At 38.2% G+C, this 24,949-nt stretch overlaps 1 protein-coding gene across 11 annotated transcripts in view; it reads right to left on the minus strand.

The window, feature by feature from the left end:
- NAALADL2 (N-acetylated alpha-linked acidic dipeptidase like 2) overlaps positions 1–24,949 on the minus strand; it is a 412,338-nt gene that overhangs the window by 16,593 nt on the left and 370,796 nt on the right. For 9 of the 11 annotated variants that reach the window (XM_072933148.1, XM_072933147.1, XM_072933146.1 and 6 more), the window contains 2 exons: positions 13,270–13,363; positions 5,551–5,749 (listed from right to left, as the gene is read on the minus strand). In XM_072933148.1, coding sequence (XP_072789249.1) covers positions 5,551–5,749; positions 13,270–13,363 — 293 coding nt within the window. Of the gene's footprint in view, positions 1–5,550; positions 5,750–13,269; positions 13,364–21,817; positions 24,285–24,949 lie in introns of those variants that run through there. The other 2 variants (XM_072933155.1, XM_072933154.1) reach the window with 2 other exon arrangements.

The following is a 24,949-nucleotide window of genomic DNA, read 5'->3' on the forward strand; positions in this document are numbered from 1 at the left end:
AAAAAAAATCATAGAAGAAAAGGAGTTGCAAATTTTGAAAGATGCAAAAAATGGGGGTCAAAAGTCAGGTAGAAAATCATTGTTGTGTTGGAAGACAAAAATTCATTTATTCTGACTGAATGGCAAAATTGGAGGTACACTATTCTACAAGCAGCACACAACTCTTTCCTTCTCCCCCAACATAATTCTAGCATTGTATTTACAAATTTCACATGGCAGATAATAGAGACAGAACATTATCTACAGTTGCCAGTGAAACATGAATTATTTCATCATTTCGCACACTAAGGATCATCGACACCGTATCAAATCATTCTCTGTTGCACATAATACAAAGCAGAACAATAAAAATACTCCATGCATTTGGTTCAGGTCAGTCAAAAAACATCTCAAATATTACTACAAAGGAGACAGGAATGTTTTCTACTTGAAGTCATAAATGCAGAATTCAAAATGAAAAACAAATCTCCAGAGTTTATACAATGAGACAGAACTACTGTCTTGGGAAGAAACTCTGGGCTGGGGTTTTGTTTTATTTTGCAGGTGACATTGCATTCCATGTTTACCCACATTACTATTTAAGATTAGCAGGATATTTGCATCTTTAATGCTTGTCCTCTGTAAATCCAACGAGCAGATTGTTTACAAGTGGAGATATAATAAGGTCTTTAATTTTCCTACTAAACATATCTCTGGAAACTCGACTTAGGGCATGTGTATTTTGAAACCTGAGAATCTGCTGCAGTTTACCAGCAAAGCAGAAATAATTCCTGTAGACTATACACATGTCAGGAATGTACATAACAAATCTCAGTATGAAAGGAAAATATTTGTTCTGGTGAACAACACAGGCTTGAGCAGCACGAGTTCAGCAGCACGAGTTCAGCAGCAACGCAAGTTGCCTTTTGTGAATGGTACTAAAAAACACCTCTTGACTGTTCTTTCATTTAATTATGTCAAATTCAGGCTGCACAATCTATCTTTGCTTACTGCCAGTGCTTTGTTCAGTGCACTAAAATGTACCCATTTGTTGTAATTCTTTAGCCCAATGAAGTGTTAACGCCACACTTGGGTATCTGTGATGAAAAGAAGCAAAAGGAAGAAGTTTAACTGATACAAATGAGCAATAAAAGCTGCTGGAGGTCTTTGCTGAAGACACAGATTGCTTTCAAAATCCTTGCTTTTCACCTACTTATTACTCAATTCACTCAATTACACCTATTAGACAAAGCACAACCACCCCTGTAAAAGTTCCATAAATAGTGGTGGCAGATGCATACAGCCTTAATGGACAGGATGAACTTGGCATGCTAAGCTGAAACTTCTATAAGAAAGATTTTACACATGTTGACTTGGACATTTTTATAAACTGTTAAAAGAACTGTCAGTCAGGACATAACTGATCCATAGGCAAGGATCCATTAAGAATAAAATGCACCTAACTGGAGCAGAAATGACAGCCTGAGCCCTTGTACACCTCCTTTTGGCTATAATTTTAAATACCGAAGACACAAGCTGTGATTTTAATGACTCCCTTAGGTTTGAAAATTTTGGGGGAGCATCCCAGGGGATTCTAGGAAATCCTGCATACTTACTACTGGATTCATCTGGTATCAACAGCATACCTGAAAATTAGACCTGGACATGAAGAAATGTGACACTTTCACTGAGACTGGGGATCCCCCTGCACTGAGTGGGCCATGCCTGATACTCCATGAAGTTTGCTTTATTATCTCATTTTCTTTCAATATTATTGTGCATTGAAGAGCTCTGCCTTCCAGCCTAAGGAGTGCACACACAGACCTGACAAATACATCAGGCTGACAGGAGGCAGAAGCTGTGGGAATCAGTAAATTATAAAAAGCACAACAAAATATACAAGGAACAGGGAGAACCCTCTTACTGAGCTTAGGCAAACACAAGATTTGGACTCAGCATTTCTGAGCAACAAGATCCGTGCTGTCTTGCTAGCCCTGATATTGGTGTCAGTGTTTTGGTCAGTACTTCTGTAGAGAGGAAATGCATTCAAAGGCATGACATGATCAGTATTTATGGAATCTTTTTATGGCTCTGGTGAGGCTGACCATCTCATGGAGAAGACATTATGCTTGAATTTTTTTTCCCCCTGTACAGTGACTAAAGTAACAAAACCTCTGTCCTTCATTAACCTTGTAGATGTCACTGCTGTGTAATCCATGATAATGACTTTAGTAGCAAAAATATGATCATCAGAAAACACACAGAAATGTTCCACAAAAGTATACATTGAAAGAGTGGAAAGCAAGAAATGGCTAAAGGTGAGAAACAGACAGATTTCTACTGATTTAGTCTGCTAAAATAATGGCAAATTGTAAATCCAAATAATTATCAGTATTACAATTATGCTATGAGAAACAAAGAGAAATAAATGAAAAATACCAATAGCAATCCTGGAAATTTATTCTGGAAGTAGAAAATCTACCCAGGGTTACCACTGTGAATCAAAGAAATATTTCAGGTACAATGAAACTCAGCAATTTTCTCCTAACCCCAAATCAAGTCCCAGGGTAACTTTTGCAAAGCAGGATGCTCCTCAACCTATTATTTTTCATTCTGCCTAAATTTCTGGATAAGACTAAAATACCCTGATTAAAGCTGTACTTGTGTATTTCCAGCTCAGTTGGAAATAGAGATCATGGGGAATGTGCTGTTGTCAAATTTGCAGTTCAATGTCAGGAAGTTTGGGTAAGAGGAATAAGCATCAAAACTATAGCATTTACTGTATTGAACAACCTGCCAATGTTAATCATGATTATTTAAATTAAGTCAAATATCCAAATCCAATTATTGAAAAAAAATAGTAACTTGAATTCTGCTAGTAAGTCTGATTATATTACTTCTCATATAGATGCAAAATATATTCATTATGCCCAAATGTTGCCCTATGACATTGACTGGAATGAGGCATCTATTTTTCTAAATACCTATATACAGTAAAAGACTATAGCTATGGGAATGTGTGTGCAAACTATATATAAAAAATATATATATATATAAAAGATGTATCAGTTCCCCTGTAGTGGAGAAGCACAGGAAGGTTGCAACACTCCTGCCATAAAGAAAAAATCCACCTTTCTTTTTAATTCAAGTTCTAGGACAGAAAACCTAGTATAGATCCAGAGGGCTGTGAATTAGGACAAACACAAGGCTAAAAATGATGCCTAAAACTTCAGCAAATTTGTCAAGTGCTTTGATTGAGGTTGAGAATATGAGTCCAAATGGGTATACAGGAAGCAATCATTTTTTCATGAAGAATACGTCCTTTACTGTGCACACAAATTCTTCCTTCAGAAGGCTGTAAATTACAGTATTTATGGAATCTTAATGATCTAAACACAGTTGGAGCCTGAAGGTCAAGGCTGCAAACTGCATCCTAAATTTCTGTTTACAGATGAAGCACAGTATTTATTGCTGTACTGCTTGTGCTGCTATAGTTAAAGGGCTGCCAGCATTTCCATTATAAACCACTATTTCAGGGGTTTATAACTTGCCTATCAATCTTTTGACTGGGATGAAACATGGCATACAAGGTCCTGGCTGTGAGACTGATTTTTTTGTTTGTTTTCTTTACCAAATGACAAAAAGAATAAGCTTAAACTGTTACAAGCAAAAACCAAAATAAAAGTGCATCAGGTTTTTCAAGTATTTCCAGTGTTCTCAGGACACAATTATATCTTCAGAAAACAAAACACAGTCACATAACTTCATCAACTAATAAAAGGACTTTCAATGCCTAAAAAATGAAAAATAATCTAAACAAGACATAGATGCTTTTTATTTTTAATTAAGCAAACATACTTCAGATTTTAAATGGGAGCAAAGAACATCAGCAACCTAAGAGTGCCCTTGATTCTGTTTATCTGCATAGATTTGCCATTAAAGGTAACAATTACACACCTTGGCACTGTACAAAGGTTGTATCCTTTTTAAATGAACATCTAAATGATGACACACAAGGTGTCCTTTACTGTTGTATATTCCAGATGATGTCAGGTAAATTTATTCAAAGTAAAGTCAAAGCCAATGTTTTCTCCCAGTCTTTGAAATCTTGTATTGTTAAATCTTGTATCGAATTTAATTAAATTGAAGGGCAGCAAGTACAAAATTTCATTTCCACAGCATCTACTTTCACTAAAAGTGAAAGTACTTTTACTCTGTACTAAAGTACCCTGAAAAGTAGGTGAAAAATTTGTTACATTATTTTTGCATATCTAGTAATTACATTTTGGTAAATAACAAACTTAATAATGCAAGCACTCCAAGAACTGAAATATTAGAAGACCTCAAAAACCCTCTCCTTATAATCTTAAGTTTTGATATCATTTATTTTTACAAATAAAGAACTGGACCAGATTCAACAATGTTGAATGCTGCTGTTGCAATGCAACACATACATATTACATTATTATTAAACAGTTTTTTGGCTATTTTGCAACACCATACCAGTTCAGACAAGACAGACAGCACCGCTAAACCTGGAATATTGGACTTTATCTAATCCCATTTTGGCTTATTTCTTTATGTTATAAATCCAGTCACAGCAGGAAGGAAGTAAATTAGCCTCTCCCCAGATGTAATTATTCTATTTTCTTCATTACAGCTGTAGGGCTTTTATTCACTGAAACTTTTGAATTCCCCATAACTACCTTGCTTTTTCTTTTCCCCTCCGCTTTTGTTAAAATATGACTGCATTTGTTTTTATATCATTGCTAATAACTGGAAGAATCCCTCCTGTGGCTGAAGCTTTCCGCTTTCTTTCCCCACCTCTACCACTTGTCTGTTTGATGTCCACTTTACACGTTCACTTGCATGAGATACTGGATAATTTTTCCCATTAACCGAAATCAAAGCACAGTTTTGCTACTTTAGTTGGTTCTGGTGAGAGATAGAGACCTGCAGACTTCTTTCTGAGAAAGGAAAAGATGGGATGACTACGACATCTTAAAACCAGCCTGGGTAGTGCAGCTGAACACATATCAGAGAATAATTCCAAGCAGAGACAAGATGTTATGAACAGTAACTGACTCAGGCCTCCTTGTTAACTGCCTTTAACTCGTTGAAATGCATCCAAGAACGCTGCTGTATAATTAAATATGTTAAATAATGCTACAGAGTATCTTGTATAATTCCGAATCTTCAATGAACTGTACAAAGTTTTAAATAAAATATAGGTGGAGCTTGTCAAGCAGTATTAGACTTCAAAATATTTTCTCTTTCTGAAAGCTTCCTGTACCATCTGACACACGTTTCTGCCACGCTGCCTGGGCTGCATCACACCGTACGTCTCGTTAGCAGCAATGTCATGACAGAAGTGCTACAGTGCTGCATTCTAATAACCCCTTGCATTGTAATGAATTAATGTTTTCTGCAGAAAGGACGTGATAGGAAAAAACCAGCTTTAATTTTGGGTACTCACTGAGGTTTTCTTTTTAAAGACACTTCTGTGAACCAAGCAGTGGTGAATACCATTTTAGCTCAGCTACAGGCCGTGTGGGACACCTTGTACCGTACCTGTAAAGTCCTGGAGGAGCTTGATGAAGCAGGAAGCTTTTCTCCAAGCCTTGCAGCACATCATTGAGCATCCTGACTCTGACAGGAGCTCGCTCCTCGGGGTCGTTGGCCGGGCGCATCTCGTCCGACTGGAACAGCTCCGCCGTGTCCCTCAGACGTGATGCCACTGCCAGCAGCTGAGGGACGCCTGCTTCATCACCTGGAGCAGGGACAGCAAGACAGTCACCAGTGATTCACAGACCACTTATTACTCTTGCTTCCAAGTCAAAATTAATAGTCCAATTAAAACCTGAGCCTCTTTTTCCTCTGCGAGCAGCACGGAACGGGTCAAGGGAAGCCATAGATCATTCGGTGTAACCTCTGATTTGTTCTTCAAAGATCAATTTGGGCTCTGATGTTTTAAGATCTAATAAGCTGTGAGGAATGGTTTTTGGGATACAGCTTAAAATCTAGCATTGGAAAAACAGGCATGCAGGAAGCAATGGTTATAAATCAAGAACTACAATATTTCCTTCTGAGACTGAATTTATTCAATGGCATTTGATGCTGTTGCTCTTGAGTCTGAAAGCTTGTGCTTGGATTCCATAATGACTGCTCTATAGAATATTTTATTATGCAGAGTTTAATTGAATTTGATTCAACATTTTAGAATCTTAGAGGTTAACAGCAATTGTAGAGGGTTATGTGAAATTGCTCCTTTTAATCACTTAAGTCATATGCCAATGAGCCAACTTTAATTGATATCCTAATGCATATTCTAATCCAGTCAATATTTTCAAAATTTTCTAACTTGGAGTGTTAACTATTGCTTTGTTAGCAACCCCACTCAGACAGCAAAAGAATAAAAGCCTGCAGCACCTACGAGCACATCACAATTTTAGTATTTCCTTGTTCATAGTCCAGAAAGTGAAATGTGAATTGAAGCACTGTGAACATGCAGCCTCCTCCCACCTGCAGTGCAGATGAGGAGTGTGGCCTCCTTTCCCAGTGTGTGCATGGACTGCCTTCATCTTTAAAGCACATGGAGAGAGAAAGCAGAGCCTGAACCTGATAGAAGGTCAAAAGCAGTATCAGTCAGCACAAACATTTCCAGGATGCAGAAATTGTCTTTAAAGCCAAGATTCACTTCACCTATTGACAAGAAATCCAACTATGCTTAGATCTGTCAAATAATGCCTTCATCAACATAAACCATGCAGCTCTAGGAGCTGTCTCACCTCTACCTGAATGTGCAAACCTCAGGGAGCTCTGTACCTTAGTGACTGAGATCATTATGCCAAGAAAGTGGTTCAGGACTCAAGTTCAATGAATGTTCAACTTCCTTTTCTAAGATACACATGGAAAAATCACAAATAGTAATTGAGGAACATTGGCATGGTTTAACCTCAGCTGGCAAATAAGCACCATGCAGCTGCTCACTCACACCCACTGGATTCCCTGATGGGATGGGGAGAAGAATCAAGAAGTTAAAACCAGTGGGTCAAGATTAGAACAGCTTAATAATTGATATATAATGATGATCATCATAATAACAATAGTAATAATATAGCATCAAAAAGGGAAAAAACCCAAAAGAGAGACATAAAACCCAAGACAGAGAAGTGATGAGCAATTTTATTGGGCTGACCATGTTCAGCCTGGCCCCAGCAGCAATCAGCCTCCTTGGCCAACTCAGTCTAAGAGCATGATGTTCTCTGGGATAAAATACCCCTTTGGCCACTCCAGGTCAGCTGTCCTGGCCGTGCTCCCTCCCAGCTTCCTGTAACTCCTCTCTGGCAAAACATGGGAAACTGGAAAGTCCTCAGGGTAAACACTACTAAACAAAAACTGAAACATCAGTGAGTTACCAACCTTCATCTCATCCTAAATCCACAACACAGTACCAGCTACTAGGAAGAAAATTAAACTCCCTTCTAGTTAAAATCAGGACAACCACCAACCCATTTATCAAATAATTCATGGTTAGGATCTGAAAAGCGAGCACATAATAGGAATGGAAAAGCAAAGAGGTATAACTAAGAAATCCAAGGAAATGCCTGAATATAACATATTCTCCCTCTCATGTGGAAAAAGAGATTTGCTATTGGATACATTCCAGCAAAGGGAAAGGAGTTCATAGATCCCAAATCCTCCTGTCATTCAGCTGACTACCACATTCCAATCTAGCAAAACATGAAGCGATCCAGAATACACAGAGAGACGAGATGCTGGTGTGAGAGAAACTGTCAGATTTCCTGACATATCAAGATGACTTTCAACAATGAACAGAAGCTCCCTAGGGGAACAGGAGTGAGAGAAGATGGTTTATGTCTGCCATGGGTTTGGACAAGGTTCCTTTGCTAATGACACTTGACCAATCCATCTTTCCCTAAATAGAATGGATAAAAGGTGTGCTGGTATCTTGATATAAAGGGTTGGTAACTCTCTGAGTCTGCAGTAATTGAAATTTTGATCAGGTTAGGTTGATGCCTCATAAAAATATTATTCAAGCATATAAGCTTGCTACATTTAAGATATTTGCAAAATATCATTATCCTTAATTTCCAAATCCTCAGCAAACATCCTGTGCAGCTGAAGAACTTCCCATTCCCATGTATATAATGCAGACACTGTGCACACCTTACCCTGGGACTTGTGTCCTATTGAAATGTTTAAATTCACCCTGTTAGAAAGAATCCTTTGGTTTCAGCAAAGCACTTCGCATTCCAAATAACATAAAAAACTTATATAGATTTTGTTCTGAATCTTATATAAACAATTGCAAATGCCAGCTTTGCCTTTTCAATAAAGAAAGTGAGATAAAGGAAAATCCATCTTTCTGTACTTGGAAATGAAGCCAACCAGACCACCCTTTTAAACACAAAAATCCTGTAAATGCTCTCACTTGTTCTCCACAGCCCTTAAACCAACTCATTGCTTTACACTCAAAACCAGCATTTGTTAGAAAACACAGGGCCAGGCCCTTTTTTAATGCTCCAGTACAAAACCTGCCAGTATGGGCAGTGTCACTTCAGCCAACTAAGGACAGAACAGGCACCACCACACACTGAACTGCACCACCAAGGGAAACCAATTTATGCTTTTCTCAGGCTGAGAAGATGGGAATGGAAGGGCAAACGATTCTTCAAGAAAACCCTGCCTTAACTAATAATGTCTTAGGCACCTTGTGAAGCTTTTCCAGAGAAAATCAAGCACAAGTGTTACCTCATTTAAGAGAAAACAATGCCACAGTGTTGTATTTTGTATTCTTTGTCCTTTTGTCTCCAATGTGAATCATGATGACTCATCTAAGCTAGTTGTTTAGTTGCTACAAAAATAAAATTGCAAACACAGTAAAGTGACTCAGGAGCATGTGCAGTCTTGATCAGGGAATTACATTGTTGAATTTCATTGCATTTGTTAAATGCAACCGGATCCTATTCAGAACCAAGTTACACCAAACAGATATTTTTACAGACCCTGAATACTTTCCCTCTGTAACTGATTGCTCTTATGAAAAGCACAGCTTGAGGTTGAACATTTTTAAATTCTTTTTGTGCCCTCTGTTATGAAAATACTTGCCTACAAGTACTTATAGGAAAGGGAGCACAGATAAATCAGCATTTTAAGGCATGATGCTTGTTTACCATATATGTGAACATGTGTTTGCATGTAAGAGAGAAGGGAAATTGCTTCAGGTTTTGATTAGCTTGCAAATTCTGAATCAGCTACGATGTGTTGCTCTATTCACTAGGAAAATTTTTCATGCTCTGCAAAATAGGATGAGCAGACCTGGCAGTAGAAAATCTGAATGGAAAATCTTTGTAGGAAGCACCCTAAAGGGGCAGAAACACAAATCCACAGACATCCACAGTGCAAAGGATGTGTTGCCATCAGCTTCAGTTTTGCTACCATGACTTCTACAGCCCAAGTAAACTCATCTGGTGCTGCTCCAAGCCTTTGTTCAAAGAAGTTATGTTAAAGAGGAATGTTGTGACATTTTACTCTGTGCATGTCAATACAAGAGCCTGGAGAAGAGACAACTCCAGGGAGACTTCATTATGCTCTTTTAATACTGAAAGGGGGATTGATAAGAAAATTTGGGACAAACTTCTGATATAGGACAATGGGTAAGGGTTTTAAACCAAAAGATTAGATTTAGACTAGGAGTAAGGAGGAAATTTTTTACAATGAGGATGGTGGAACACTGAGCTGCCCAGGGAGGTGGTGGATGCCCCATCCTGGAAACACTCAGTGCCAGGCTGGATGAGGCTCTGAGCGTCTCAGTCTACTGGAAGATCTCCCTGCTCACTGCATTGGACCAGGTGACCTTTAAAAGGTCCCTTACAACCCAAACTATTCTATGATTCTATGAAGTACCAATGACTTTGTACAGAGCTGCTCACACTTATGGCCTACTAACACAGAATAGATTCATCCTTTCCCTTCAGAACTAAATGTTTGTCCATGGAAAATGCCTTTTTCCATGACTATCTTTTTAAAGGCTGAAGAAAGGTACTAATACATAATAACCTTGAATAGATGCTGAAGACAAGATGCCAGTGTCTCATGACAAAAGAGATATTTCTGTCTTATACATAGATTTGTTGCATTTTTCACCTCTGCTGCAGTCAAGAATAAAGGGTAGGAACAGTAAAGAGCGAAATTTTCTGAATTTCAGAAATTACATTACAGACAGGAGGAGAGAGTAATTCTGAAAAGCACCCAAAATGATCAGGGAAATACAGTCAAGCAGGTAAAATGATGCCAAGCTGAAGAGCAGCAGATAGTTGTAGGCAATGAGCATGCAGCCATCAAGTAAATGAGAGAGATAGGTGTCTCCATCGATTTTTCTAAGGACAGAGAGTTTAGCCTGATGTTTTGAAATGTATGGGTAGAGACAGAGCTGTGGAAAGTCATGCAGACTTCCCTGGGAATGACTTATTGTAAACTAGATTATTTTAAACTTCTGCTAGTGCTGCCTACTATTATCACCCCAAGTACTTCAGCTGCAGTAACATCTGTAAAACATCCATTCTGGGGAGAAGAAAGGGCCTAGCTGATAAGAAGCCACACACAGCTGACACTGCATCAGCCAAAGAGCTTTCAATCATGGCTCTTGCACTTCTGGAAAACCAGAAAATCTCATCCACCCTCAATTTGTCTTCGTAAGGCTCTCCCTCTCAGCCAGTGGCTATCAGAGCTGGCTGCAATGTGCTCCAGCAGCCCGTGCTGACAGCCACAAGTGGGGATCTCACCTCGCCTGCCTGGTGCTGCACAGCCACAATTCAGGGCTGGGGCAGACACCCATTTTGAAAGGTTTGCACAAGTCCAAGTGACTGGCAATAAAAATGACATCAGCTTCAACAGCACCCAAGCGAGGGACAACACCAACCTGGCTGACTTTATTTTTGTAAACTGGGTGGCTGAACTTGTTATTGCTGGGACAGTCAGGTGCAAAGATACAAGAATGCTTTTAATCCTAATGAGGTGCTGGAGAATCTCCATCATCAACCCCTGAAACTTGCTGTAAAATACACCAGATTTGAAAGACAGGCTACAAGGAGCACAGTGCTAAGAGCTTTCAGCAGGAAACACAAATATATTCTGGATAAAAAATGCTTGTACACATGCAAAACACTTCTATACAAATGATTGTACATTTTTACTTGCATATACATACAAAGCATTTCTACAGGAATGCTTAAAAGCACTTTTGTTTGTATCATTCACACAGCTGATCTAACATCTTGTCTGGACCCCACATCAAAAGATTAATTGGCTTTTCATAGGATACAAGGCCTAGCAAGATATTAATGTATTTGTATCAAGTTAAAATGGGTCTTGACTTTACATGTAGAGAAGGCACAAATCCCACACAGCTGCAAAGTGTAGCTAATGACAATATTCTAATCAGTCACTTATTTATGAATTTGTTTAAAATATCACATCTGTGACTAGACAGACAACAGCCTGACTAGACCTGGGGACCTGGATTTCAATGTTGGAGGCCCCATCTCCCATCATTTATGACCACAAGGTTTCCTGTTAAACATCAGACCATCAGCAGAGGCAGAAAAATAAGTGTTTCCAGCCCCAACCCTTTCTTTCAGATAAACCCAAAAGCAGTGGTTTGTTTCCAAGAGTTCTGGTGTGTGCAAGGGGAGAGAACACGTGTCACTTGACAGCCTCTTCCCCATCTTTCTGGAGCAGGCCATGAGCCATATGAACATGTTGGGGATGACCTAACTTGCCATCCACACTGTCTTGGATGTAAGAAATGGTCTGTGAGGTACTGAGTAATACCCCATGGAATTCAGCAGAGCTAATTGTATAGACACCCACCACATTACAGAGTTAAATCTTTTAGAAATGTAAATAAATGCAGTATTAACAAGCATCAAGGTATACACAACCTTTTGTGAGTACATCCAGGAGATTGCACAACAGTGACTCAAATATTTACACAAAATTTAACTTCAAGCATGTGAGAAAGTCCAACGGGTAATAAAAATCTGTGTTAAAGGAATTGGCTGAACCAGATCCCAGAGGCACAAAATTAAGCCTAATGAACAAATAATTTACATGTCATACAGATTTACCTTCATCTTTCTACATTTACAGTTTGCATTGAGTTGGAGAAGAATAGGGCTTACTAAGACATTCCAACTTTGAACTGGAAAGTTTGTTCAACATAAAATCTTTTGAAGAATGAATAAACCCATGAGCCACATAAAAAAAGCACAACTTCTCATTTAAGTAACTGAAAGAACCATTGTCTTAATGTTTTCCAAAATGAACATAAAGTGTTCTTTTATACAAGTCAGAGACAGACAAGACATGAAAGCCATGAGAAAAATCATTAAACAAAACTCCAAAGTGAACAGCTGGGAGAAGATTTATCCTGCTGGCCCTACAGCCTAGGAAATAATTTTCTCTCCCCTGAAGTTGTAGAGATAAATGATCTAACTGAAGTTAGAGAGAAAAAAAGTCAGTTTAAATCAACGTTTCCTATTACTCAAAATAAAGAAAAAGGAAGAACAATAGAAGATATCTCATGTTCAGTTGAAGGAATACCAGCTGAGCCACACTTCATTTGATGATCATCCCCTGCTGTGTTTAGGCTGAACTAAACCAATGTTTATGTGGCACAACAGAGCTAAAATCACTTGTCTTTTTAGATGCTCACTGGTTCCAGACCAATACTTGCCTACTGACTCCTACATCTTCACAATGATGGATGGCAAAGATTAAACAAAAGGTATCGTACATCTATGAGTATGTGTTAGAGAAAAGTGGTGCTTTGTAGTGTCGGGAGTGAATGAAATGCAGGGGTAGCATCTGAAGATTGTGAAAAGTCTTTACATTTGAGATATGATCTCACAATTTGCTGAAGCATATGTGAAGTTTGGGTGTCATTTTATAGAAATTACTTCTCTATTTAACAGATCAACTTTAGAGTTTCATAAATCTATGAACAGAAATATTTTTCAAAGGCCTTAGGACACTACAGGTAACCTGTATTGCTTAATTGATAAAGTAATATCAGAAGAAATCAAAAAACTTTGTGGCTTTCTTTAGCAACAAAACCTGTGTTTTATTCAGCATTATATAATGACCCTATTTAACTAGTAAAATCACTGGCTATTATTCAAGTATTGAAAATATGTATCAGGGATTAGATGATGCTTTCCCCCACCCCTGTAATATGGAGAACAGTATTCCTCTAATGAAAATTACCTTTCAGACTGTTCTGAACTTCTAACGCGATGTCGAGGGCATTAAACGGCAAAACTGGATCAGAGGCAATTTGCAAAGTCACTTGTCCTGTTAGCTGAAAAATACAAAAAGACCCAAAACCCAGTCAAATTATTTCCAGCAGATTTAATGTTCTTCTGGAATAGCACATGTTTTCATTACATTGGATTTTCAGGGAAATAAACATATATTTATGATAAGGAATATGACCAGGACCATTGCCTTGCTATACAACATTACAAAATGTTCAGAGAATACAAGTTATGACTACACACAACAGTTCTGTGCAGTGTGTCTTTACTGGACCTAGGATGCTGCAGGATTCTCTGAAGGACCTTTTTGCTTTGTTTTCAAATAAAATATCTCAATATTCTAAACATGGGAATGAAGTTTACAATTTTACTCAGGTCTCTAGTCTTAGCTATCAGATTTTGAGAGTTTTCACAACTAAAATAAAGAATCACAGACATTATGGATCAGAAGATCAAGCCTAGGGCTAAGTGCAAGCTGACCTGAAAACCCACTGCCTTTTGAAGTGTTATGTGACAATTCAGTGCACGCAGATGTACAACTCCCAGGCTGCACAGAACACTGCTTTCTCTCAGGAACTCAGGGAAAGAAATTCCCAAAGAGAGCTCTCAGTCCACTCCAGACTAGACGTCAGCACCTGTCACAAAAACTCAATGGCATGAATGCTTCTTTTTGAACAGTCCACAGATAAGGCAGGGGCTGAGTGGCCTGAGAGCTTTTTTCTGCTCACAGAAGGTCAGTTCTCCAGCTCGAGGCTTAGACATGCTACAGGGTCTGTGTACAGAAATACATCTTCCTGCTGAACTACACCTAGCTGTGATTAAACAGAGGATTTCAGTCTCCAGGCTGCCAAGTCCATCACTGTTCATGGGAGCTATAAAAACAAACTGACAAAAACATGCAAGAAACTTTCATTCATCTTCTTCATATATTGATATTGCAAAAAGGGAAAAAATACCTGTAAGGCTGTGTTCTAAAATAGAATGATGGCTGCAGGTGATGGTGACCGTGTTGATAAAAATGTGGGCTGAATAGAATCATATTGTACAGTTCTTCCCAAGGTGCTGGGGGAGCAAGAATAATATCTATCCTTCAAAAGCAATATGATCGTTTCTTTGCCAAAAGTAGCATTTTAATTTTACAATAGGAAGTAGCAAGAAAAGACAACAAGCCTCAGTAATATTAAAAACAATAGTAGTGCAATTGAAAAGGAAAACCATCTCCCAAGAAAGTGGATGAAAGGTGGGTAATATCAGAAATACAAGTTTCCTGGAGAAAAATTAATAGAACCTCACAACATTTCTCAGAAAGCACAGAAGGAATGACCTGACCACAGACTGGTTTGGGTAAAGACTGAGGGAATCATGCTGTGTATCAGACTGCAGCCCACATCTGAGCACAGATGTGCTGTGAAGCTATGGAGATTTACCTCCAGAGAAAACAATATCACAGAAGGCACAAAGAAAAAAACCCTTACCTTCTATAGAGAGAAAAAATATAGGGAGGAATAATGGTATGTCAGGCCATTATCAGGAAAAACAAAGACCTAAGAGTGAACTTAACAAATTAAAAATACTATGTCTGGAGAGGTGTGTTAAAGTATTACACAGTTAACTTCTTCTGAAGAAACGTCCCAATTCCTCAGGCCATCAATGCTCAAAAGCCATTACATTATCTATTACCAAAAAAAAATGTCTGGAAAAAAATTACATCTATTACACAAAAATTGTCTGGAAAGCACTAAAAAACACTGGTCTCAGAGATATCAGAGTGGTATTATGGAAACACAAAAATTGTTAGGGCAAACTAAAACCTGTACAAGTCTGTACCTAAACCAGGTCCACATAATCCAGCCAGAAGCAAATCTGTAAAAAATCTGGTTCTAAATATAAAAATGGCACACAAAATCCTTCCATGTCCTGCATGGAACTCTTGCAAGATATACTGCCCAGAACATGGGCACCCTGTGAATGGCTACAGATAAGCAACTGTGACACTGAAATAACACCCTAATAAAAACAGGAATTCTACATGAACCCCACACCCACTGAACCCCAGGACAGCACCAGAGAACACTTAAATTCTTCCTGGACAGCCCATTTCTGCTAAAACTTTCGCTAAATGGTAATACAAATACATATCCATAGGTATTTTAGGAAGTGACATCAATAGTTAAAATGTTGCTGATACTGTACAATCTGCTGCCGCAATTTTTAAGAACACAAAAGCAAGGGAAAAATGCTTCTTTTGTGAAGCAGGAAAGTGGCATTTAAAGAGGACAATACTGTAGTAAGCAACTTTATCATTATCTCCTGCAGAATCTGGCTTCATTTTTATGAATTCTTGCCTTATTTCTGTTTCTTCCAAAGAACTTCAGTTTGCTTTCAACTATAGCAGACCAAATCTGTTTTCTTTTTCCTACTCAAATAAAGTGATACCATCCAAATCTTATGACTGACTGAAGCATTTTAGAAATTTTACAGTCTCTGGCTACCACTGCAGACAGTGTGTTAGCAAACAGGTAGCAGTGGTGTTTATTAAATCACGTACTTCGTGGGCTAATCTGGAAGAAATCAATCATGTAAAGGAAAGCTCAGAGCATTGATCTGAACAGAGTAAGTAATAATGCTGCAGGAGCATATATCAAACCCACATAAAGCAGCAAGACAGAAAAGGCTACTGATTTCTTATTTATAGTCTTATTTTTGGATATACCATTCCCCTGAGCGCAACACTGAATATACATGGAAAATAAAGACAAGCTTTGGCCCCCTTTTCCCAGGTGAAAAATGCATCAGACTGACTACTGAATTATTAAATGCAAGAATAATTTAGCTAAGAGTAAAGACAACAATTTTCTCATGAAGTGAAAAGCTAAAGCAGGATGATTGATTCTGTTCCCATACTGAGGAGGTTAAAACACTAATGACAATTTCTTAAACAGCATTTATACATAATACACATACAATACACAATAATTGATGTAACATTTATACAATTATCAAGTGTAAGAAAAGATCTTAGCGTTCAAATGCTAATTCATCCAATAATGATTTTCTTTCTATTTTAAAAAGAAAAAATAATGACTAACAATGCACTTGGCTGTGGGAAAGGTGTTTTTCAGTAAACAAAAATTAATTATTTAAAGAACTTCCAATTACTTTAAAAATAAGTATTAATATAAAATGTAACAATAATTGTACCTATACTTATTTGTTCTCTATGAGGGTGGTGAGGCCATGGCACAGGGTGCCCAGAGAAGCTGTGGCTGCTCCATCCCTGGAAGTGTCCAAGGCCAGGCTGGATTTGGCCTGGAGCAACCTGGGCTAGTGGAAGGTCCCCCTGCCCATGGCAAAGCTCAAAGATGAGTTTTAAGGCCCCTTCCAACTCAATCCATTCTGTGATTCTATGCATACTGCAAAATAAATCTCAATATCTAAAATAGGTTTATACCAAAATAACATTACTTCAAGGTCTTTTACCTAAAGGCATAAACGTCTTTGTAGGAAGGAAATAGCTGCTGTCCCTGCTTTTACTTCTCTGATACTGTGTACATCCCAAAAGATAAAAGGAAAAATCACAAACTTCAAAAAAAAGCTGGTGTTAAAGATGATTCAGTATCACATTACATTTCCAAATGACGTTGTAGGTTCTTTTCTCTTCCAGAGTTTTACAAACCATTCCTTCAGGAACTGTGTATTCTTCCAATTCTGCCTATATATGAACCTAATTTGACTATAAAATCCAATTTTCAGGTGGATCCACAACACTTTTCTAAAGACTGTGACAAAAAAAATACCTGGATTAAATGCACACAACATGTTCCTCCATACAAATTATAAATATACGTTACCAGTTTAGCTGTTTTACAGTGCAAATAAGGAAATGAAATAAAGTGGAGTTTGGGGGGGGGGGGGCATTCACCACAGGTTGGGTTTTTTTGTATGTCACAGCTGTTTTCTCAGGGAGTTAAACTCAGTGTTCAAGACAACTTTCTTCCTCAAACATCCCAGCTGCCTACCAGCAACATAAAGCATGTCTGCTGGCACACAAATTTAATTTTTTAAAAAATATGAATACTTTAAGGCCAGGCTAGATAAATGTGAAAGGCTCCACAGAGTGTCTGGTACACAGATTTAGTTTTGCTTTGGGGGCATGCTGCTCCTGAGCCTGCCTGGCAGGGACAAGCCTCGAGTGCTGTCTGGTTTTCCTGACAAGGCAGGCACAGCCACTCATCCTCCATTCTGCCACAGCAGCAGAAACTTGCAAGACGAATAAAATTAAAGCATATCTAGTGGATATGAAGATATGAAAATATTATGCGTGAGAGAGATCAATCTGCTAGAATAAACATCAGCATGCAGCACACAGAAGTTTACATGTCAGGCTTGTTTTTTTTTTTTGGTTTGTTTTTTTTTTTTTTTTGGTTTTTTTGGTTTTTTTTTTTTTTTGATTACTGGAATTTGAAACTGATGTATCCAGCCTGTGCTATGCAAACTTCAGTGGGTGGAAGTGCTGAGCCTTAAGGACATTTTTAGTTACATTAGGAGTGTTAAAATCTAAACAGACATCTCAGATCTCTTCATATGCCAAGTTACAAACAACATAACTTAAAAAATGAGGTAAATGCCATGTTTAGCCTTCTGTAAACAATGTCTTCAGCAGTGTTGTACTCCAGTTTTACCTGCTGGAAAGAATTAGGCTCAGCCACTTGAAACCTGAGCTGTGCAGCAGCAACTCCTTTGCATTTCAAGCCCTATACCTCTGCAACATACTTTTAATATTTTATTCTGTGCATGTTAACAACACTTTACTGACAGCTGTGCACTTCCAGAGGAAACCAGCACACATGTGGCAGCTTATCCACCAAAACCATGACAAACTACGTGAGAGGAGAGGTAATGTGACACGGTAGTGCGTAGACCTGTGCAGATTCTCAGCTACAAACTCAGCATCCCCCCATCCCTAAGACTGCTACAGATCCAAAGAATCCTTGGGAATGGGCAGATCTGAGCCTCAGCTTCCTTTGATATCAGCATTGTTGTTTTCAAGTCACGTTTGCCCTCACACCCTGCACCTCTCCCTTCATACATCACCCCTGGGGGTCATGGATGGGGAAGGCACATGGCAAAATTCTGTGCTCTTTAGAGGGATCAATGACTGTTTTTTCCTCTTTTCCCCTCCTTAAGGTGAGTGGAAAGGTTTAACTTTCACGACTGGCTGTTGCACTGTTTAATCTCAGGTATTCATCTTTTGCATCAAGGGTCTCTTTTCCCACACTGACTGATGAGCAGAGTGACCTGCAGAGATCTTCTGACATTAAACCAATTATAAACAACAGCTTCAGCCTTCACACCCATGAAAATAAAGAATGAATATCTGCAGATATTAAGATCCCCTCTCAGAACCACAGTATTAGTAATCTCAAATGTTAAACTAATCAGCCTTTCCCACCTTCTCCCCCTAGCAAAATTGAAGAAATATTTTTATTAATACAGGCAAATTTCATGAATATCCTTCTTCTAGTTCCCCCTATCCACTCAACTTCCTTAATGTTATCAGACTTCTTTAATTAAACATGAGAAATTGAATCTATTTAAATGAAATCTGTGATTCCCTGGCAATAACAATTTCAGCACCTAGTGTTACCAGATGAATGGCAGCAGTCGTGAGACTCATGATAAATTAATGAGCATTTTTAATAGTGGGATCTCAATTTACTGGGGAAAAATTTCCTGCAGAATCAGTCTACACAGCAGGTTTTTTTATATTCATCAGCTTCCAAAAAAATTAGCTGATTCACAAAAGAAAAATCAGAGGCAGGAACAGGAGGAAACAAGCAGTTCTTTGAGCCTCTATCTTTCTGAAAACCACATTCCCATGATTAGGCATAGAAATAGAAATCTGGCCATAATGTCAATTTTGCATTAAAGTTGTCAAAAGTCAAAAATTCAAATTTCTTAAATATTCAGTAATAACATGTGTTTGTTTTGGGGTTTTTTTTGTTTGTTTGTTTGGTTTTTTTTCCCTTGTTGAAATCTACCTTGGCACCAGGGCATGTATTCACACCACAGATCAAATGGTATTTTTGGGTATCAGGCACTGAATGCAACAGCTGTATTTTAGGACAGTAGAGGGCTCTCTGAGAAAGGACTACGGTGAGTCTGTGCTACAGCAGGTGAACCACAGCACAGTAATTCATAAGAAATACATATTTCTGAACAAGGAAAGTGTGAGTTCTTGCAAATATTAAATATTTTATTTCAACCCTCCTTGCCCCCAAATAATTTAATATTGTTTTATTTACTCTTAGCACAGAAAATATTGATTAGGAAATAAAAGTGATTGTGAATAAAACATGGACTTTCCCTCCCTTCAGGTATCCTGTGCACAGCAAGCAGCACTTGACTGTTTCTATTAGGGTGGCACACAGCACTAGGCATCCCCAAAATTACATATTAAGATAATCCAGGACTGTGGTAACTTGGGCTGGCTCTGGAATACAGATCTCTATTTACATGATCATACACTATGTTTTCTACATGATTCATGATGAGGTTCTGAGGCACTGATAAATTAAGGTCAAAAGTATCATTTTAAGTGAATAATTGGCTTAAAATTTCATTTGTTGGCCAATTTAGTACTGTACAGCACTCAGAGCAATGAAAGTACATTTTGTATGGATTTCATTCACAGCTGGGAGTGATCATTTCAGTTTCTTGCACAAAAAAGAAACTCCTACTTATTTCTGCTTTGCTTTTTGTGTACACATAGAAATTACTGCATTTCAGATTATAAGTATATGGAGATATAGTTTTCTTGTGTATCTAAGTGCCTTTATGTGAATTTTCTAATATCATGGTGTGAGTGATGGTGTTGTCCCAGGAGTGATCCTTGTAGATCCCTTCCAACTCAGGATGTTATACTTTTCTATTAAGAAATATTTTAAATTGCATTAATTTATAGTGAGGAATGATTCTCCATGCCCTGGGTTATAACTCCTTGATATTATCCAGAGTTTCCTTCCACTCCTACCTTCCATCCACATCATGCTGCTCCTCACACAGCCAGAGCCTGGCCCATTTTTGGCAGCTCTCGTGCTCTTGTTACCACAGGGGCAGAGAAGAGGGATGATTAACTCACTTCCAAGGTAATTGCTTTTTTTGAGTTAGGCTTGGCACTGTGCACCTGAACCTGTGCTCAACCCAGTTTGTTTGGAACTGAGGCTGAGCCACTTTCTGTCTGCACAGGGTTACTGCTCATGCAGCAAGCCACGAAGTCAACTGTGGAGCACACAAATGTAAGCAGCAATAATCTCCAGATGATTTTCTAATCATCTATTTTGTATTTATGCATGTCAAATTCTCGTGGTATCTGTGTGCAAAGAGCATTGAATTAACTTCTAGAAGGGCCACTAGACTAAAACCTTAGGAAAAAGAGTTAGTTGGCCTTTTCCTCAGTTTGCATGGTTATGAGCATGCAGAAGGATGCAGCAGAATGGTCTTCTGCACTTGAGCTCTGGCTGAAGAGGCCACACCATGACAATACAAATCTTTGAATCTTTACAAATCCTCATGCTGGATTTCTTATAGAGAATTTTAAAAATTTGCTCTAGTGTTAATTCTTTTTTAGCTCCAACGTTAAAGCCAGGTTTCCCTGATTCCCAGCTGTGGACTCTGAGGGTGACAAATACTGAAAAGTTTGATTTAAAGCAGAATGATTTGCACATAGCATTCCCATAAACCCAGATATCATCACTGCACAGGAAAAGCAGTGCTGGATCCTTTTTAAATAAGCAATGTTAGCTGCCTGAAGCTGGCTACAGGCAGTCCCGAGGAAACAGATCCATCTACTGTTCTGGTGCAAAGAGAAATAGATAATGAAATATGAAGCAAAATTTATCTCCATAGATCAGAGTTAAAGATCTCCGTTGACAATGATCACGTACAGAAATTGCATTGTGGACAGATGTTAACTACCTTAAACCAAAACTACATAGCTTGTTTATTTATTTGCATAAGTAATACAGAAATTTGCAGGGCAAAACCTGCAGTTAGCTATCAGTGCACACACTTAAGCACAAAAAAATTCATTTTTTTTTTCTTGTTATAAAGGAAGTTTGAAGCAAAGAAAGTCCCCTCAGAGTAACAGACAAGAGACATCAGTGCAGATTCCTGTGGACTGGTATGAAAACACAAACCAGGCTGTGATTAAGAGCCTGGACACCAAGATCTCCCATGCTGCCGGACAGCCTTCCCTGTGTTTGCTCCCAGTTAATGAGCATCATTCCCTTTCCCTGCCTTACGTGTGTGTTTAGGGCACCCATCAGGATGTTAGCACAACCAGCTCTCCTTACTCACAGGATAATCAAAGCACAAGATGATGGGTCTCAACAAGATAATTGATAATTTTGTTAACAGTTGCCAGACAGTTGGCTGGGCCCTGCTGGTCCTGGAGCCTTCCAAGGCAGACAGTAATGACTTACAGAGAAAAAAACAGCAGTGCAAGTCTGCATTTAATCACCCAGGTTCACAAAACAGAAACAGATCAGCCCAGAAAACAGAATGTTGCCTTAGAGCCCTGGTTAATCAGAGTATCTCCTCACACACTTCAAGATACATGTGTGAACCAAGAGTTTTCCCAGATTGGAAACAACCCCAGGATCCCAAGGACGTCCAAGGACTTCCCAAGTTTCTGTTTGATCTGTAAAGCCACTTCTTCCACTGAATCTCCAGGACTCAGTCTGAAACTTGTAGCATTGCTAAAAACTAGGTAATAGTCATCAGAGGAGAGTAATAATAAAGAAATCTGCAATAGGAAGCTTCAGCCACAGCCTTCAGTTTAGACCTTGATATCATCTTCTTAATCACTCTCCTTTTACAGAAATGGATTTGATTTAATTGAACTCCAAAAAAAAAGTCTCTAATCATACTTCATCAGCATGCAATTATTATTCAAGGGAAACCATATGTACTATTAAGCACTCTTAATTAAAATAATGCATATAATCTGCTTCAGCACCGAATAGTCATTCTCCTGGATGTTCATTATTATTTTTCTTCCATTATTGTGACAATACATTTTTTTCTACTTTTTCTCATCTATTTCAATTTCATTTATACACTTTTTCAACATTAATGATCACAATATCAGGACTGAGATGCATTAATATACCACCATCCTTAAATTTTGCATTGCATGACCTTCAAAATGAGTCAGACCTGACTGTGGAGACTGTGAGATGAGGATGAGGAAATGCTATTAGAGGAGCCTCTGGTTAGCCCAAATTTTATTTGCAATTATGTCTTCTACGTGGTCATACTGAAAGAAGAATATATGCTAGGCAGCAGTCAGTCCTTAGAATTTATGGAGAACCAGGGACAATGAAAGAAAGAAACTGAATTTAAGAGTTGAAACAATTGAAGAAAATCATCCATGATGGGTTGAGGAAATAGTTCCTTGAGGAACTTGTCAAACTTGGACAGTCAATTCAGCATACTCAACAGAACAAGCATTATGGAAAGATTAATGACATTACATATTAAAGTCTCCCTAGCCTCTCAAACTCAGGAAAGCTGAGATATTTAATAGTTATACAGGGAAAATATTGCTCTTTTCTCTTATGCCACCTCTTGATGCAAAGGTACGACGAATTTTTCCCCTTTAGGTCTCTCTAATCAGTCAGGAGTGGAGCAGTGACAGTTCATTACACAGGACAGACTGGCCCTGAAGGAGAGACACCCGTGACCCACAGAGCTGAGGGTCCCAGGGAAGCTGAAAATGCATCGTGCTGCAGGGCAGAGCTCCCAGAAAAGACCCATCCACGTTCAAAGGCACACTCTCCCCCAGGGGAGAATTCACTGGGGCTACCCCCAGACACCAAAACTTGCTGCCACTTTCACAAAGAGGCTCAATTTCCTTCTTAGGCAACTACTTCAATTAGGGTTAGATTCTGCTCTTGGATTTACTTGCATAGGATTTACAAAGCCAGAAATGTATTTAAGCTTCTTACAAATATCAGAACACAAAGGTAGAATTTCCGTGAATTTTTTCCCACTGTTTTTTGTATCAGAACATTCACTCTTCAATGTAACTAAAATAAGACGTAATCAGTTGACTTATAGTAATAATTTTAAACCTAAACCTCAAAAAGAGGTCTATAATTAAACAGTATAATTTCACAAATAAAGGTAGGGTAAGGTTGCTTGTTTTGTTTTAAAAAGAAAACATTAATTAAAGATGAATGTGTTTGGGCTGAGCAACCTCCCCTAAGGCTTGGGGGAGATGCCAAATCTGACAAACTCTTTGAGTGTTAGGAAATCCCAGGTCAGTTTGCTGAAGTTGCTGAAGTATTTTATAATTAGCTGGCATGTTCCTGAGACAGCCATTTTACCTGAAAAAGAAACTCCCTCATCTTTCTAACTTGTCCCTGATAAACACTGATTAAAGATATAATAAATAATTTTTCCCATTACAGAATATTTACATAAACAGAGAAAGGAAACTCAGGTCATAGAATGGCTTTTGAAATTCATAAGGATCACTAGCTGTAAAGCTCAAAGTATCTGAAGTTAAAATTGAGATTTATTGGCACATCTGGGTCTATAATCATACACCTGTTACTAAAATCATTACATTATGATGCCATTTCATTCCACTGTATCTTTAGGTGGGTTCTGTGCTAAAGGGACAAAGGCAGCACGATCTGATGGAAACAACAAATATTACACAGAGAAGCACATTTTAAAAGAATATAATCTTCCAATACTGTAGGAATGCTACTATTTGCTGTTCCAAATATAAGGATAACATGGGTGAAGATCTGATCACTTTAGTGAAAGGTAAGATGAAAAGGAAGTAGTTGAGGAGTCTGGAGAGAGAGAGATGGAGTCTGGAGAAAACAAACTATTTAGGAAAAAATCAAGTTGGAATTTGCTGCAGACCATCAATAGGAGCCTGGGCAATGTCTGGAAGAGGAGAAGGCAAGATTAAAAGGACAGCTGAGGAACATCATTTTGACATAACACTATAGATGGATTACAGGAGGAAAAAAGACTTGCAAGGCAAATATGTCAAGATAAGAGGCAATTACAATGCAGAGAAATGGTTTGATCACAAAGCCAGGGAGAAAAGGATGGAATTAAAAAAAATCTCTAGAATGAAAACTTATCAGAATACTAAATTGTCCTTTAGCATACTGAAATCTGTGCATTAAGCATAACTCCTCCATATTATGTAAAATTCCAAATTTTACACAGTTCCCCCCAAAGTGAACAAATAAATTAGTGGTAGCATCCAAAGTGACAGAGTCATGCATGTGTGTAAGTGCACTTCAATTCACAGATTAGAGAAAAACTCATCTCAAAACTCTTCCATATGTTAAAATTGAAGACAGATGCAATTACATATAATATTAATTTTCATACTTTAAAATACATTAAGACTTTATAGACTCTGAGAATTTCCCTTCCCCTAGCCAGTGGAAAGGCAATGTGCATGGGCATTTGATGTACTCTGAATAGCTTTCAACCCAATAAAAATATCTTCAAAAGAATTTTGATATCAGAGTGAAATTTCTAGAAGATATTGCACTACGTATACATCATACATCAAAAGCACAAAATACATTTTA

Source organism: Taeniopygia guttata, chromosome 9 (assembly GCF_048771995.1).
Source record: "Taeniopygia guttata chromosome 9, bTaeGut7.mat, whole genome shotgun sequence".
In the NCBI taxonomy this organism is placed as follows: domain Eukaryota; kingdom Metazoa; phylum Chordata; class Aves; order Passeriformes; family Estrildidae; genus Taeniopygia; species Taeniopygia guttata.